The following is a 16,778-nucleotide window of genomic DNA, read 5'->3' on the forward strand; positions in this document are numbered from 1 at the left end:
TAGCTGGCTGCATGGCCAGTCCTAAGACAGTTTCAGAGGCAGACGGCGGGCCGCCCTGCTTGCAAATACAAAAGCTGCTTGTACATACAGATGCAATATACTTCAATTTACATGATATATTAGAAAAATTGTACAAGATAATAGTAGTTAAGTACAGTTAACACACTGACTGTGAAACAACAGCTTAAGTTAAAGAGTTAAGGCTTGAACAGGACAAAAATAACACTGTGTGTATATATATATGTGTGAGTGCGTGTGTGTACATACGTGCCAAGATCAAAGAGCACTATGGCTTCATTTCACTCGAGCCATCTGCAAACCTAAATCTTTCAAACTCAACACTGACTTTTGTAGGACTGCAAAATGGCAGCCACAGAAAGGCCACTAGAGGGAGCTGTGACATCCAGCAGACATCCAGCTGTTTGCGCCTTCCTCCCCTAAGCTTTTAGGCTTCAAGGTGGTTCGGTTCAAACTAGAGCCTCTTCCTCTTAAAGTAGTCAGCGTACTGCCCCCCCAGGCCTTGCGAGTGCTGCCCGATGTAGGCCGCATCGGATGCCGTAACTTCCTGCACTGCCAGCTGAGGATACTCCCTCTTATGGCCCCTCGTCTGGTTCTGATGGGTTAGAAACAAGAAGAAAACGGGAGGCAGAGGTGAGCAGGGATTATGGACGTTTGACCTGGATGTGTATGAAAACACTTATAGTTGGAAAGTCACCGATAAAAACCATATATTTCATTTTCAAATACTAAGGAAATCTTTTTTTATTATCATGAAAGGGTTTATTGTTTATCCCGGGAATATTACTCTTGGTTTCAGACCATTTTACCAAAAATATATTGTCACAACTGCCACTTCAAAGAGAAAATTTTGTTTTATTCATTTAATTCATCTCGGGACTTTGGTTGTCCACTACTATAAGTTTCTGTGGTCAGTGCATTACTTGACATAAAAAAACAAGTCACTAAACATTGTTTTCTGCACCTTACTAAAACAAGTGCAGCCTTGCTAACGATCTGCAGGAGATTAACCCTAAATTACTGAAATGATCAACTAACATAGAAGGTCGGTGACAAAGAAGCGTACAGGTTTGTGCAATTTTGACGAATAAGCAAAAATCCTGAATTTGCATGCATTTGTGTGTAGTAGCACAAACAAATGCAAATCTTTGAGGAGATGATGCTTAGCTCAGACGTCTGGCCCCGGTCTGTTTACATCACTGTGCACTCTCTCTCGCTCTGTGAATCTCTTCCACCTCCGTGTCTCCTTGAGTGGCTTTAACGGCCTTCAACTTTGCAGGGAAAAACATAAATAAAAGCTGCACTGAATGGTAGTCTACTGGTTGACTTGGTTGAGAGAAAAAAGAGGAAATAAATTTTTAGCAAGCAGCCTTTATAACACTGCACTGTTTGAAAGCAGAAACGTGTGGAGCTACTTGCAGCTAATGCAGACCAGCACAGACCTTCAAATGAGAACTGGTATTTAAATCACTGGCAGCACTGACATCAATCTGTACACGTCACACTGCTGCCTGGAGCTCAGCTTTATTGTTTTTAGTCACTGTTTTTGTGTTTGTTTCAGTCTAAAGTGCCTATTTCCTGTTCTTCTTTCACATTAAAAGGCCTACAAGGAAAGGAACGGATCCTAACGTTTGACCCAGTATAGCAGCTTTTAATTTGAAACATCTATGCAGGGAGCATAGCATCCCAGCAATTTCTCTGCTTTTATTGTAAAGCAGTCGCACCCTCAGCAACTCTTTTTTTTAAAGCTAACCACAGAAAAATACTCCTGCAGTACAGACAATAATCTCTACACACATTTCTTATACTAGCAACAATTGCCCTACTACACATAAAGGCATACAGAAAAGGTTAGCACAATATATCACTTTTCAATTCAGCAGGATGAGCAGCAACCCCCTCCTCCCAGATCCCCACTGTCAACAACGAGTGCAGCGCTCTAATATCAGAAGCTGTGGAGGAAACAACAATTCAACATTTCACTTAGCTGCAATATGAAATGTTGAATTGTTGTTATTTGGCCCAAGACGAGTGTGTCATGATTTCAAAAAGAAATGAAAAGGAAGGAGAAAAAACCCCTAAAAGAATGGAGACAAAAAAATGTGTTTCGTGTCTCATACGGGATCATGGATTGTTCTTTACTTACATAGTAGTAGGTGTTCCAGTCCGCAGCAGCGGTGTGTGCGTGTGTGACAGGGTTTGGTGCGGCCGCAGATGGGTGCGGTGCCCCGAGGAAGCCGGGCATTAAGGGCAGCGTGCTGTAAGCTGGGAGCACGGCGGCGGCAGGTAGGACGGCCGGGGGAGGAGCCGCGCCATTACTGACCGCGTGCAGAGACACTCCCAGAGGCTTACACACCTCCACCTCCTACAGGAAACACAGAAACAAATAGTAGTAGCTTATTTATTGATACGATTCAAAAGTATACTCTTTCAAAGGTAGACACCAAGGAAAATGGTCTCTTTTTTGTTGCCGTGTTACTGTTTAGCTGCTGACAGAATCTCATAACATGAGAAAATAATTGACAAAAGTGTTTTATTCATGTTAGCTTTTCTGTCCTCTAGTGTCTGTTATGAGGCACATCAGGTAGGCTCATTCAACCGGCTTCCCGTCACAGGGGCTTACTCTCCGAGGCAACCATCCCAAATCAAAATACTCATGCCGACATATACACAGCTCAATGTAACGCCTTTGTCAAATGATACGAAGGATTTCTCAGGCAGAGTTATCAAAATTTCCACGAGCTCAGGACGCCAGGGTCCAAGCCAGCTGTGCAATAAGATCTATGACATCATCTTCTAAGAAAACATCTTACATGCAGTCGTGTTTCCATTACGTCAGAGGACATTACTTTTGCCTTATACTTATTCATCCTGGAGCCTTACTCTAATTATTCCACCAAAAAGCATTTATGATTTACCTCAAAGAGACTTTTAGTCCCCAAAAGGGAGGCGAGTCCCCGATTCATCACAACGTGAAACTGATCTATGTCCCCCCACAGGTAATGCACATATGCTCACATCCTCCAGCAGCAGCAGATAAGCCTGGATTTGGCTGCTCATTGTGTGTGGAGATGGCTGGCATCAGCTGCTGGGTGCAGAGTGATGCGTTCCCTCTAACAGGGTATCGGTGTCGCCGAGAGGTCAACCTCTCCAAATAAACATGCGGATGAACTTCATGTTAGTGCCAGCGCGTGTAGATAGCTTACACTCTGTCTGCAGGATAGGAAGCTGCTTGGATTTTTCAAGAGCTTCACTTTGTATCTGTGTGTATGTGTGTGTGTGTGTCCGTATGGTCACGGACAATCTAAATGAGCTTATCTTACCCTAATATGAATTATTTGTATGTTCTAACTAATTTAAGAAGACAAATGAATAACTTGTGTAAAAATGCTTATCCCTGGGACACGCTGGGTTCGTTAGCTTTGCTGATACATGCATGATAACTGAAGTGAATGGGTACGGAGGCTGTGTGTGTGTGTGCTTGTTCGTGCGTATACTTGTGCACAGGATTTTGTTTTCTCTTCTTTTCCAAGCAGCTAGTTGAGGGATAACACCTGGTCAAGGGAGCCATGTGTGTTTCAAAGAGTTTATAGTGTGTGTGTGTGTGTGTGAGTGTGTTTACCTTGCTGGCGTAGCCCTGATTGGCTGTTGCTGGCTGGGAGTAGTATTGAGTGACTGCCTGCATGTAGGAACTGTAATCTCCATAGGTGGACACAGCTGGAGTCTAGAAAACAAGATTTCACATCCATTGTAGTTTTGTTGTGGTTTTTTTACACTGCTCAAAAAAATTAAAGGAACACTTTAATTTTCAAAGGAACAAATTAGATCTCAAAGGGAAAAAAAAATCATGCTGGATAACGTGTTAGGAATAAAAGGATGTGATGGAAATGAAAATATTGACCCTACGGAGGGCTGAATTCAGAACAAAAAAAAACATTTTTTAAAAAAGTGAAAAAATGGCAGCGGCCAGTAGACTTAGGTTGTCCGTGTTAAGGGCCTTGTCTCTGGAATCTCCTTCATGTTCTTAAGACTGTGTTGGGAGACACAGAAAACCTTCTGGCCATATGCCATCCTGGAGGAGTTGGACTACACGTGCAAACTCTGCAGGGTCCAGGTATCACCTCACGCTAACAGCAGCGACACTGACCCTAGCCAAATACAAAACTAGTGTCAAACAGTCAGAAAAGATGAGGAGGGAAAGACTGTGAGTGACCTCCAGCTGTAAAACAATTCCTGTTTTGTTAGTTGTCTCATTGTTGCTCCTCCAGTGCACCTGTTGTTAATTTCATTAACACTAAAGCAGCTGAAACTGATTAACAACCCCCTCTCTACTGACCAGATCAATATCCCAGAAGTTTAACTGACCTGATGCTGCACTGATTGAAAAGTGTTCCTTTCATTTTATTTTTTGCAGCTACTTTTTGTTAGTTGCAAAATATTTTAAGTTGCTTGCACAAAGAACACATTTACAGCAAACTGAAGTGGGCAGGACTCTGATGCGAGGATGAAGAAATGAAGGAAATACATTTACATGGAAATACATGGATCAAACAAAAAACAACACGTGGCACAAATCCCACACAGTCACAAAGAGGTGTGTGTTTGCCACCTGAGTGTGCTCCTTGCTGTAGTCTGCGGCCGTGCTCTCCTGTGGCGCAGCAGTGCTGTAGCTGTGGGCTTGTGCCGCCTGATAGTGCTGGTACCACTGCTGCATGGCCTCCTACGACACACACACATTACCAAGCATGAACAGTGCTTTCTTGTCTTTGCGTGATTGTTTTTTCTTTTTTCTTTGCCACCTTTAAATTTTATGCGTCTCATTAAGTATTGTTCCTGCTCTCCAGCGTTTCGTTCCTCTGTCTTTGTCTTTCCAGACAAATTAAACCGACCGTTTTATTGGTTATCTAATCATGACTCATTTGTTTGGATGAGTAGAGTGTAATTAACATTTCAAATGGGGTTTGGTACTTGCTGCGAGCATCAGATATGTCACCTACTGCTGGAGGAGGAAGAAGCGCAAAAAAGAAAGAGAAAGAAAGATGACAAACAAGCAGTAGAAGGGCTTTGGGACTTGTTCTGAGTGGAGTGTTAGGCGTGAGAAGGAGAGCAGGGACAGATGGAGACACGCAGTGCTCACTGCCAAATCCACTCTCATTCTGTCTGTCCAAATATCCATACCCATTCCCATCTCTTCCACCACCCTGCCTCCCCTAGTTACAGCTCATCCTGTCTCTGTTGCACCCATCCAGCCGCGCTTTGTGTATCCATCCATCTACTCAGCAACACATGCATCAATAGCATATTTGAGGCCCAGTAATGCCTGTTCACACTAACTGAATGTACAGACCCCAAAATTCAGCATTCATATTTGTGTGTGTGTGTGCACACGTGCATGTGTTGTAGGGCAGCACCTGTGTGTATGCTTGGTTGTACTGGCTGTAGTCAGTGGAGGAATCTGTGGTGTACGGGGCAGCGGTCGTAGCTGCTGCACTGTGGGAGTAGGAGCCGGAGCCCTGGGAGACCACAGGAGCGACTGAGCTGTTGTAAACTGCAGCGCTGGGTTGTCCTCCCTGGGCTTTGCTCCCCACTGAGCCTATGGAAGAGTAGAAGGGAGAATGGACGACAAATGATGTGTTAATAATCATAATGATGCGGGTTATCACACAAACTGCCCTTTTTTGTAATTTAGTGTATTTTTATAATATTTCCCCACACCTCTACACAATAAGTTAAATATTGGAAGAATTAGAGACAATTCAGTAAATAGAGACAATTATAATCTAGAACCTGTTTCATGTTGTTCATGATTGAGATGCTCTTGGACACTTCGTACGTGTCTGATATGAGGTTTCCAACTGATTTTATTCATTTTAGTGTTTAAAACTGATCTGATTAACAGAGGTGGTAGAATTGATCACCGGCTGACCTGAATTGCTCTTCTTGAATAAAAAAGCTTGACTAATAAATGAGCACAAAATGCTTTTAAGTGCTGCAAAAGCCAGGACGTGAACGCTGGTGCAAAAACTTTATGGTTGTTGTGCGATCGTGTGCTCACCTTGCAGAACTACTCCTGGCATTACACTTGCCAGGTTTAGGTAAGGATTAGAAGGCAGCCTGACTTCTTTAGGAGGATCGCCCAACAAAGAACTCTGTCCACTGTTTACCTAAAGAGAGACAGGTGAATATAAAATGTATTATTCACACTGCCACCAACAGGAACTGCAAATAAAAATCAGGTTTTAGTTTTTAGAGGTGTTTGAAGGCAATTACAGCTACTTTGCTTCATCTTTATTCTAAACATGTATCACATTGTGGATTTAATGAAAAATACTGTGCTACACAAATTCTAAAAAATACTGATTATACAAACTTTACATGAGGCTCTAAAGCTGACTTTTGTGAGCTACTGAAGAGCTAAAGTGATGGTGGAAACCTGCGAGGATTGTCTTCTCTAGTAATTACACTTTCTCTCTATTAAAGGGACTTCAGAGAAGACAGTACTGGGACTGGAATCGTGTCCCCTAAGAACCTCGGCACTGTGATTATTTCTGTACACAGACTTATAAGAGATAATGATGTTAGTGTAGTTGTACTGTATTTAATCCTGGCCCAGTCTAGGAGATTTAGGGAGGTGTTTTAGAAAGAAAACAGGCAGGTGGGTACAGGTTGCATTACAGGCATTTTCCAAAGGTAAAGCACTCAAGGGACTGAGGCTGTTTATTCAAAAAGCTCCCTTGACATTGTGTGTTGAGGTTAAAAGCAGACAACACTAATCAGGAATAAATACTCCCTCCCCCCAAGAGACAGAGAGACTGAAGGGTAGAAGGAGTTAGGACCATAACAAGCATTTCTAGAGCTAAGTTACAGATTGGTTTCACGGAAAATATCAACAACTTGCATCACAGTTGGAGTTCAAATATTAATTTGTGCAGCAACGTACACATAAATATAGAAATTCAAGAATTACACCAATATCTCTAGAAACTTCCACCAAACATTTTATCAGGCGACAATTATGTAATACTGACAACGAGGGCCAGGTAATGCTGCCTGGTTTGTGAGTCTGTCAAATTACACATTTTGAAATGTTAAGACTGTATATAAATGATGGACGTAGCCAAGGGGACATCATCAAATGCTTTGTGAGCATTTTGACTGTCGCCATCTCGATATCTTTTTAAAAGCACACATCCAATTAAGGAGACGATCCGAGTAAGCGAGAGCACTGCAAGGTCATAATTTGGCAAATTTTCAATCACAGGGTAGCTCCGCCCTAAAGCATCCAAAAATCAATATCATGTTGTATTAAGTAAGAACTGAAACGGTGTAATGATTAGAACATGTTTTACTCAGATCATCCGTCAAATGAGACATACAGGCCCAGTCTAGGTTTACAACTGGACTTCCTTTCAGACTTGGAAGGCCATCTTTTCTGTACAGTCAAAGTATTTTGTATTTGCTTCACGCATGCAGATTTTCGGTCGGTGTCCTCACCAGGGGGCAGCTGTCTGAGCTGTTGTGCTGGCCTGTTGTCGTGTAAACTCCTCCAGGGGGTTTAGGCGGAGGCGGGCCAAGGCCCGAGTTACTTATACCCAAGGAATAGCTCTGTCCCTGTGGTTGGGCGCTCACCATCGTCCCTGGAGGAGCTGGCTGCCTGTTGTCACAGGAGGTGGAAGAGGAAGAAGAGGAGGAAGAAGAGGAGGAAGCAGAGGGGGTCGTAGTCACAGAATGGGTGCTGTGGCTAGGTAGGTCTCCTCCTACAGCCCGACCCTGGAGGTACGGCATGACACCTGCTGCTGAAACCACTACTGTGGCATTGTGGGTAGATGCTGGAACTGACTCCTGTCCCAACTCTGTAAGGGGAGATGACAAGAAAGCAAAAAAACAAAAAAACAGGAGGAAATGAAAGGAGAGGTGAGTGATAACAGAAAGTTGAAATTCAAGAAACAGTAAAGTAAAAACATAGTATACAGAAAAAAAGGAAATTAAATGAAGGGAAATAAAGGCACGGTTGGGAAAGATTCCAGATAAACATGCGAAATGGCTTTCACAGATGACCATCAGTGTCTCCGTCTCCTCAGGACACAGACGAATCGCTCAAACGGCTGGAAACTCCGCCTGGCCGTCTCTGCAGAGCCAGCTGTAATATTTGAGAGCAAGTTTCCCGCTCATACATCACTGCTTATCGTGTTTATTTACAGCCTGCCACTTAGCTCTCCACAATCCCAATATTTCACTCACTCCAGGGTTTAATAACACAAATATGTACACATGCAACATAATCCCATACAAATGTACACAGGCCAAAAAAAAACAAAAAACCACAAACATATAAGTAAAAGATGCACACACACACTAAACGTGAACATACGCAGTGGCACTTATTATAAATCCAATATTGCTGTGACAAATGGCCTCCATCGCACAATAAACGAAACCGCTCTAACAAGCCTTGAGCCAACATTCCCCAGCAGACAAGAGACACGCACGCTCGTATGCAAAATTGCAAACTCATGCATCCAATCAAAGAGGGACACACTCACAGTGGTGCACATGGGCATGATTGTTTGTTTTTATGCACATAAAAAGTCTGCGGTATATCATTTCCATTTAAAACAACACAGCTTTTCTCAGCTGGAGATTTGAATTGTAAATCTGCTGCAGCTTCCTGCTCCGCACTGTAACGTACAGCTGGGCGAAATTCAGCAGTCTTTACAGGGACAAGCCCGACACACGGGTCAGAATTAGGAAAAGGACCCACAAAATTTATGGCTTTCACTTTAACATGAACAATATTTTTCTGGGACCTTAGAGCCTTCATTATTAACATGTAAAATAGAACAGATTCTGGATTTGGCAGAGAGAACAGACCAAAAGGTTACACTGTAAACGGTAAATCATTGATTTTTAGAAAACTGGTACGTGGAAAAATAAAGGTGGTGTTGTAGGAGCGCTACCAAGTTAAAATGTTAATAAGACTCTACTTTCAGCTGCTCCCTGAACCAGCGACCTTCACAGACCTTGCCAAGCAAATGTGTAAACCGCTGCACTCTGGAGCCACACAGTTAGTTAAACTATTAATATGCTCCCTCTCAAGAAAAAGACAAAAGTAGTAGAGCAAGAAAACCAAAAACAAACACTAAATTAGGTATTAACCAAAGCCTGAATGCTTCAGTGTGATTTAATTTGTTTGCAATAATTAAATGAACTCATCTGATCAGGGTGCTTGTTACTCATTTACCTGCTATTAAGGGGCCGCCACAGTGGGTAATTAACATTTTGATTTCTTACACCGGACGCACTTCCTGACACAACCCCACAGAGATTTGTGTCTACTCTTAAATTGTGGCTGTTTAGCGTGTTAGGTAAATGTGTAAACCACTACATAATGGAACCCGTTTACCTGTAGGAGAGTCTCCCAGGAGGCCTTTCCCCAGCTGCACGAGGCCTGGAGGTCGCAGAGACAAGGCTTTCTGCATGAGCAGTCTGGACGGGTCCCCGAGCAGACTGGAGACCTAATAAAGGGGAAATGAAAGAGGAGAAGGAAGAGTATTACAAAAAAAAAGAAATGGAACAGAAAAGCAAAATCAAAGAACAATATCATAAAAAACAAAATTGGAAGAGCATGAGCGAGATGGTCATTATAAACCAAACAGAATCCACCATGTAGAGCTGTGCTAGCTATACAATGGTGTGTAAAGCAGATCCAGAGCATCCAATCCACAAAAGTTTTAGAATTACCAGGACCTGCTCACAGATTTCTCAGAATATGCAGTCTCATCTTCATAAAAGTCCAAGTGGCAATCTCTGGTACTGAAAATGAAGCCAGCGTTGAAGTTCCCAGAACTCTAGTTCCTCCAAGACCAACACCAAGAACGAGTCATTCCCCATAGAGTTCAAATGCCCAACTTCAGAGATTAAATTAAAATGTCCTCACAAAAAATAAATGAATAAAAATTAATAGTGATACTTGGATATTCCACAACAATTACAAAGCAATGAAACTAACTCTTGGGACATGGAACTTCACCTCTCTGGTTGGGGAAGAAGACAAAGCTAACACGTGAGGCTGAGAAATATCATCAGGCTCACCTCAATGTACAACATGGGCTCTCGAGCCTCCTGGACAAGGGCTAGACTTAATGTTCCAAACCGGAGTTGCCCTTGGCAAGAGGAGGTGTGGACAGACTCTTATCTCTTGCAGTCTGACAGAGCAAAGCGGATTTTACCCGTCAGTCAGTCTCCCTACAGGCACATATGGTCACAAACTGGGTAGTGACTGAAAGAACATATACAAGGGGTGCAAATGAGTTTCTGAAGGGTGGGTGGGCTCTCCTGTAGAGTTTGGCCATTCAAGTAGGAGTAGCAGAGCTGCTACTCCTCTATATCGAAAGGAGACAGTTTATTTTGCTCAGGCATATGACTTGGATGCCTCCTGGGCGAGATATTCTGGGTATATCCTACAGGGAAGAGGCCTTGGGGCAGACCAAAGACATGCTAGAGAGATTACATCTCTGGGCTTGCTTGGAAACACCTCAGTGTCCCTCTGGGTGAACAATAGGAAATAGGACTGGGTTTGACTGCTTAGACTGGAACCTGGACCCAGATAAGCATGTAGAGGATGGATGGATGGACATGCCAATTGAAAGCTTAACCCTTGTATGGTGTTCGGGTCTGTGAGACCCGTGTTCAGTTTTTTTCAAAAGAAAAATTAAACAATTAATTATTTTTTCACGTGTAAATGTGTTGTGTCTTTCCACTCACTCCACTTGATTATAACTGATTTATTTATAACATTTTATATAAAAGAAAAACGAGAAGCACATTAATTCATAAATGTGATCTAACAAAGGTAAAGGGAAAAAATTAACCATGTTTGCTGTTCATATGTCTTGTAATTGGGATGAAGTAAACATCTGTTGAGTAATTTAACATAAAATTGTTTGATAGTGTTAATTTGGAAAGCCAAAACTCTAGCGGGTCCACCAGACCCATGAACACTGGCTGAGTAACAAAAATACGAACACCACACAAGGGTTAAAATGGTCCTCCTTGTTAAAGTTATGGGTTGATTAAGTTTTTAAAAATATGTAGAGATAGTATCCAGTATGAATTGCAATCATTCAGCTTAAAAAAGAAAAAAGATAAAGAAAGAAAAAAAAAACATCAAATACTCCAAACATCAGTACCCATGACATTTAACTTTCACTTCAGCAACACAAAAAATATGCAAATGAAAACACAGACAGAAACTCATCACCTCAAGGTCTCACTTTAAACAGAAAAGAAGAAGCAATTAGGTTGCATGATTTCGATGTGGTTTCGTTTTCCCGTGCATTAAGTGCTGGAGATAAAAACATAAGGGCACATATGCACATGCCCCCAACTATGTTTAACCCTCAGCACTAGCATATGCAAATCATCACACACAGACACACAAACAGGTGTCTTACGCTGCTGATGCGTTTGTCTTTGATGTGTAGAAGCTGTTGCTGTGCCAGCTGCATGTGCAAAAGGTTCTGGAGGACTAGTCCATTTCCAAACATAGCATTCTGCAGGGTAAAAGAAAAGGACATCAGAATACACACACACACACACACACACATACACACACACTAAACAATTCAGAGATGTAGATGTTAGTGTGACCTGGTGTGCTTTTCCCAGTGTGAGCAGGGCTGTAGTGAGGGGAGGTCTGAGGAACGGCAGGCTGGTGTGACGCCCGTATTTTCCTAAAAACATAGTCAAACAACAAAGAGAAACACCAGAGCCTCCATTAGTGATTTGCTTTTTTTAAAGTCTCCACCAAAGTACTAATCAATCATCATCTCAACAGGCACACACAGGCGAAATTACAAGTCAGACAACCGATCCATCAGTCATTTACAACACATTTCAAGCAATCACACAGCTGGCTGTTTTATAACAAGCACCAGTAAAGCAATACTGGGATATTATGCAAGCACAAAGCAAATTACCTCCCACATAACTTTAACTTTTTTCCCCTCAAAACTTAATTTCTATTTTGGTGTTGAAGACAGATTTTAAAAAGAGCTCTAAAAACAAAAAAATGTAAACTCCTTTATATACCAAAATATTCTAGGGTCAAATGTGAGGCCATCTGTCCAATAGATAAGCTTGGCCCAAACCGGCTGATGCAATAGGACAAGGAAGTGCAGCAGCAAATCTGCAGCAGAATGGCTGAAGAGTAAAAACAATCTAGTTGTTGTAACGGCCTGACAAAAGACAAACAATTAAGCAGATGAATTTGTGTTAAGCTCACCAATAGATATTTCATCTTGAGTACTTTTGCTCTTGTATGTATATATGCAGAGTATATAGGATTAATTAGTCATACTTCCTGATGATTTAATGTTTATCATCCACTGATATGGTCTCTTCCTGGCATTAGAGATTTACTTTTCAGGTGTCATTGCAAATCACTTTTGCAATGCTCTTGGTCTTATTATTTTCTGATTTGCAATCTCCAGTTAATTTGTTGTCCAGTACACTTCTCACAGTAAACACCTCCAAGGCCAGCTCTCGCTGTGAAAGTGACACCCCACTTGATAAGACATCCAGTGAGATGTCTTATCACACAGAGTAATGCATTAACAAGTTTCCTTTTGCTCCCCTTGAGCAATACCTCCTGTAGTTTTCTATACCCTTTTTTAAGGGCAACTACGTGTTTGTGAGGAGAGACATTTGTGCTTTCTTTAATGCACCTTCTTTAAAAATACATCACAAAATCCAGTGCAATGCCAATTTCTACATTCAACAGACTTCCTGTTTGTGATTCATAAAAACAAAATCGATCACACTGATCTGCACCCATGCCACAGATGCACAGCCTTTCTTCTGCTTCTTTTGTGCATGCGTGGTAAGCCTTGGTCATAATAAATGTAAGCGTCAATGCTAATGGTAGCTTCCTCCAGAATAAGTAGAGAAAGTTTAACATTTAATCAAGATCCTAATTTTAGACTTTAATTGTGCATACTCTCCTTTAAGAGAGCTCCCCCACCTCTCTCATTTTCTCTCCTTCCTGTTCTCATTTCTTCCCCTAATGTCACACGATTTCATTTTAATACCTGATTAGCCATTCATCAAATAATGAAGCCACTGCCGAGGTGATTACAGTATATAGGAGGGTCTGGCAGAGGGAGACTCATTCAGCGGAGCTTTGATTGCCAGCCATGCCCTGTAGTCATGATCTAGTTTCTGCCCAGATCATTATCACCAATTTCATCATTTTATATTTGTCTAAATGTTCATATTGACTTGTTGTATAGTGCTTACATTTGTTATCCCACCTCCCAATGGAATGTTTATGCCACAGCTGCCCTTAATTAATAGCATTGCTAATTACCTTTTATGTTCCTATCATGGTTAATCTGCCAGTATGCACAATAGGCCTGTGACATCGTCCACAATAACACCAGTATAAATTATTGATGTGATATAAAAGTGTCATATGCCAACATCAAGATGAGCAGTTACATGGTTCAGTTACTATAATTATTAAGTGTTAGCAGTTATTTTATACTTATACTTACAATTTTCCGGGGAAAATACTGCCTAGGCTATTTTCATGCTTACATTTGAAAATGCTCCTCAGCTAGTTACATGTATAAATGCTGCCAACTGCATGCTTTTTCTAAATTGATAGAAATATTGATACTGCATAGCATTCTTTAAATATTGTGACAAAATGATGAGCTTAAAAATCCCCCACCCATAATGTGGAAGCTCTTAATTAAAATTTTAATGCTAAAATACCATAATTTTTAAGTTTTATGGTTTTTCAAAAAAGCTGAAAAAATTGTAAACCAACTGCAGAGGCTTCTGAGGCCTGAAGCTTTTCCATTCCTGCTTGATGCAGGTTAGGCCCACATTTCATAATGCGCAGAATGTTTTTTTTGATGAATGACAGCTGTGGACTTCAAGCAGACCAGTTTATCACCTGGAATCTTTCCCTGTGGAGCCATGCAGGTTCAATGTGAGGAGGATACATCTGGCACCATCTTATAGCATTAAGCAAAAGTGTATGCACCAAAAAGCTGTTCTAAAGCTGCACATATCATTTCAGCATTAATAAGGCTTTGACAGATGTACAAGATACCCATGTCATGTGAACTAATGCACCCGTACACCTACAAAGAAGCAGTCTTTTTCAGATTTGATTGGTCAGATGAAAGTATAGTTTTCCCCTTCAACTCACCTCAGTCTTTTATAGTGGAGGATGATGTTCATTTGCTTTTTAATTGCATTATAGAGTTTAAACTTTCATTTTCAGATGCCACAGCCTGCGTTCAGTGTTCCTGAGCCAATGCTTGAATTTCCAATTCACTGTCAGATAATCCACTATCCAGATGTTAGGTGTTTTTTTGTTTTTTTCCCAGATGTACAACTTTTTCAATGTTGCCACAATCTCAGCTAGCATGTAGCATGATATGCTAGCATGATATTTAAAGAGAAACCACTTAAAAAAATAAAACACCAGTTCTAACTCCTCATATGGGGTGGCTGTAGCTCAGGTGGCAGAGCAGGTCAGCCACTAATCAGAAGGTCGGTAGTTCGATCCCAGGCTGCCTCCTGGCTGCATACCAAATATCCTTGGGCAAGATACTAACCCCATGTTTGCCTACTGGTGGTGGTCAGAGGGCCCAGTGGCGCCAGAGTCCGGCAGCCTCGCTTTCTGTCAGTGCGCCCCAGGGCAGCTGTGGCTACAATGTAGCTGCCATCACCAGTGTGTGAATGTGTGTGTGAATGGGTGAATGACTGAATGTAGTGTGAAGCGCTTTGGGGTCCTTAGGGACTAGAAAATGCAGGCCATTTATATGTTGCCTTTCTTTTTTAAATATATATATTAAAAAAAAAATCGAGAAACAGAACTTTCATCATACAATGTTTAAAAATTATTTTGCAAAAAGAATTCACAGGTTTTAGGCTGTAAATTTTGTGACACCCCATCTTCAGGATTTTCCTGGCCACTCAACGTTTTTAAGGAAATCATCATCATGCCAACACACTTAACAGGAACATAGGAACAGCCAGAAATACTTTTTACATATTTCTGTACAATACTTTCGTTTCACAGATTTGAAATGTAGACTATCCAGCATACCTCCTCTTTTCCCAGTGTGGTACGGTCTCATGAGTATCTGCAGAGCAGCGGGGTTCGTCATACTGGTCAGCAGCTGAGCCAAATTTGGTTCTGGTAGCAAACCTTTCCTGTTACTTAGAATCTGGAGACAAAACAAAAAACACAAAAAGCAAGTGAGTGCAACAACACGTGACTAGATGTGTGCATGTGTGTATCTGTGTATGTGTGCAGAACAGTATCTGTTTTGATCTTGTCATTAGGAGCCCCTGATGGCTTAAGTAATCATTACACTAGCTTACATCATCAGGATATGGCTGCAATGTCAGCAGAGGGGAGACAAAAGAAAAAAGGCAAGAAAAAATATAAAAGGACAAAGCTGGGAAACGACAGCAGCAGGAGGGAGAGAAAGGACGGGGGAGAAAAACAAGGACGAGAAAGAGTCTGAAGGAAAAAATGTTTTTTAGAGACTTGGGAAGGCCACTTTTATTCACAAGTTTGTATCATATCTGAAAAACAGCTTTTTTCACAGTCTGCTGCTGTGCTGGAACTTGGCTAAAGACGCACATTATGACACATTACAAGACTGCTGCCTTTCCAGCATCAAATTCTGTGCTGACACAAGATGACAGCTTATAGTGAGATGGCCAATATTTATTTATTTTTTTTAAAGGTTTCAGAGGGCGTTACGGTCGTTTCAAAAGAAACGGACACAAAGAAAAATCTTTCAGAAAATGTCTGTCACACATGTAGTTTAGCTCACGGTTTGGGAGCGTCTGCCTTGAACTTAAATACGTCACTTCAAAAGAATATCTGATCAAAGCGCAGCTTTTTAAAATGTAATCCTGCGTCTTGTGCATGGCTTTCACAAATATATACATAACAAATAAGTCTGACGCAAGAATATCTTCCTGTTATTATTTTCATTGAAATTTGTAAAGATGATTAGTAAATCATAGTACCGACAGAAAGTCATAGAGCAATAAAATAAGGGAGAGGGGGAAGTTTGATATGCAATCGCCTAGATTGCTCATAGAAAACTGGACCAGCCAGTCTAAAAAGAAAAAAGAAAAAGAAAAAGAAGAGACTCCATCTTAGGCCTGTGTAGCCTTTGGTGTTTATCAGTCCTCAAACTACAACAGAGCAGAGTTGTAAAAGAGGTATAAGCACCGTTGGCTCACAGCAAGAAAGTCCTAGGTGGCCTGTGCCTGTTTTCTTCCAGGAGGTTTCTTCTGCCCTCATGCCAAGTTAATTCTCCTGTCAGTGTGAACTTCCACCAAGGCATACAGCTGGAGCTTGTCCTCCAGCCCTGCACACTGCTTAGAATGAGTAAAATGCAGAGAGCAAATTTCTCTACAATAACACACTGACCCCACCCCTGACTGCTGTGGAATTCATTTGTTTAAAGTGCAACAGCTCTGCTTTTCCTAATCTTCTGTCATATGTACAATGGTGGATGTTCAACTGAGGCACATGGTTCCAGCTGTGAGCACAGAAGCCCCACCCACCAGCGGTTTAGGCCTTCTGTTTAGAAGGTGCAACCAATCAGGAAAAAACGTGATAAAGGGTGGGCTTAAAACAGCTTAGAGGAGCTGCACCAAAGACCAGTGTAAGATTTACGAGGACTGTTTTGCATTACTACAGCTATAATATATATATA

The 16,778-nt window shown here is 41.5% G+C and overlaps 1 protein-coding gene across 1 annotated transcript in view; it reads right to left on the minus strand.

Moving 5' to 3' along the window:
• Window positions 1-6: 6 nt before the first annotated feature.
• Window positions 7-16,778, minus strand: part of raver2 (ribonucleoprotein, PTB-binding 2) — a 93,648-nt gene continuing 76,876 nt past the window's right edge. Inside the window, exons 6-16 of the mRNA XM_014340979.2 lie at window positions 15,143-15,263; window positions 11,668-11,750; window positions 11,472-11,570; window positions 9,422-9,533; window positions 7,513-7,871; window positions 6,074-6,182; window positions 5,430-5,611; window positions 4,628-4,738; window positions 3,641-3,742; window positions 2,165-2,383; window positions 7-613 (exon numbers count right to left, since the gene is read on the minus strand). Coding sequence (XP_014196465.1) covers window positions 473-613; window positions 2,165-2,383; window positions 3,641-3,742; window positions 4,628-4,738; window positions 5,430-5,611; window positions 6,074-6,182; window positions 7,513-7,871; window positions 9,422-9,533; window positions 11,472-11,570; window positions 11,668-11,750; window positions 15,143-15,263 — 1,638 coding nt within the window. The 3' untranslated portion in view covers window positions 7-472. The remainder of the gene's footprint in view (window positions 614-2,164; window positions 2,384-3,640; window positions 3,743-4,627; window positions 4,739-5,429; window positions 5,612-6,073; window positions 6,183-7,512; window positions 7,872-9,421; window positions 9,534-11,471; window positions 11,571-11,667; window positions 11,751-15,142; window positions 15,264-16,778) is intronic.

Source organism: Haplochromis burtoni, unplaced genomic scaffold (genome assembly GCF_018398535.1).
Source record: "Haplochromis burtoni strain Fernald_Lab_line unplaced genomic scaffold, NCSU_Asbu1 Contig_423, whole genome shotgun sequence".
Taxonomy (NCBI): domain Eukaryota; kingdom Metazoa; phylum Chordata; class Actinopteri; order Cichliformes; family Cichlidae; genus Haplochromis; species Haplochromis burtoni.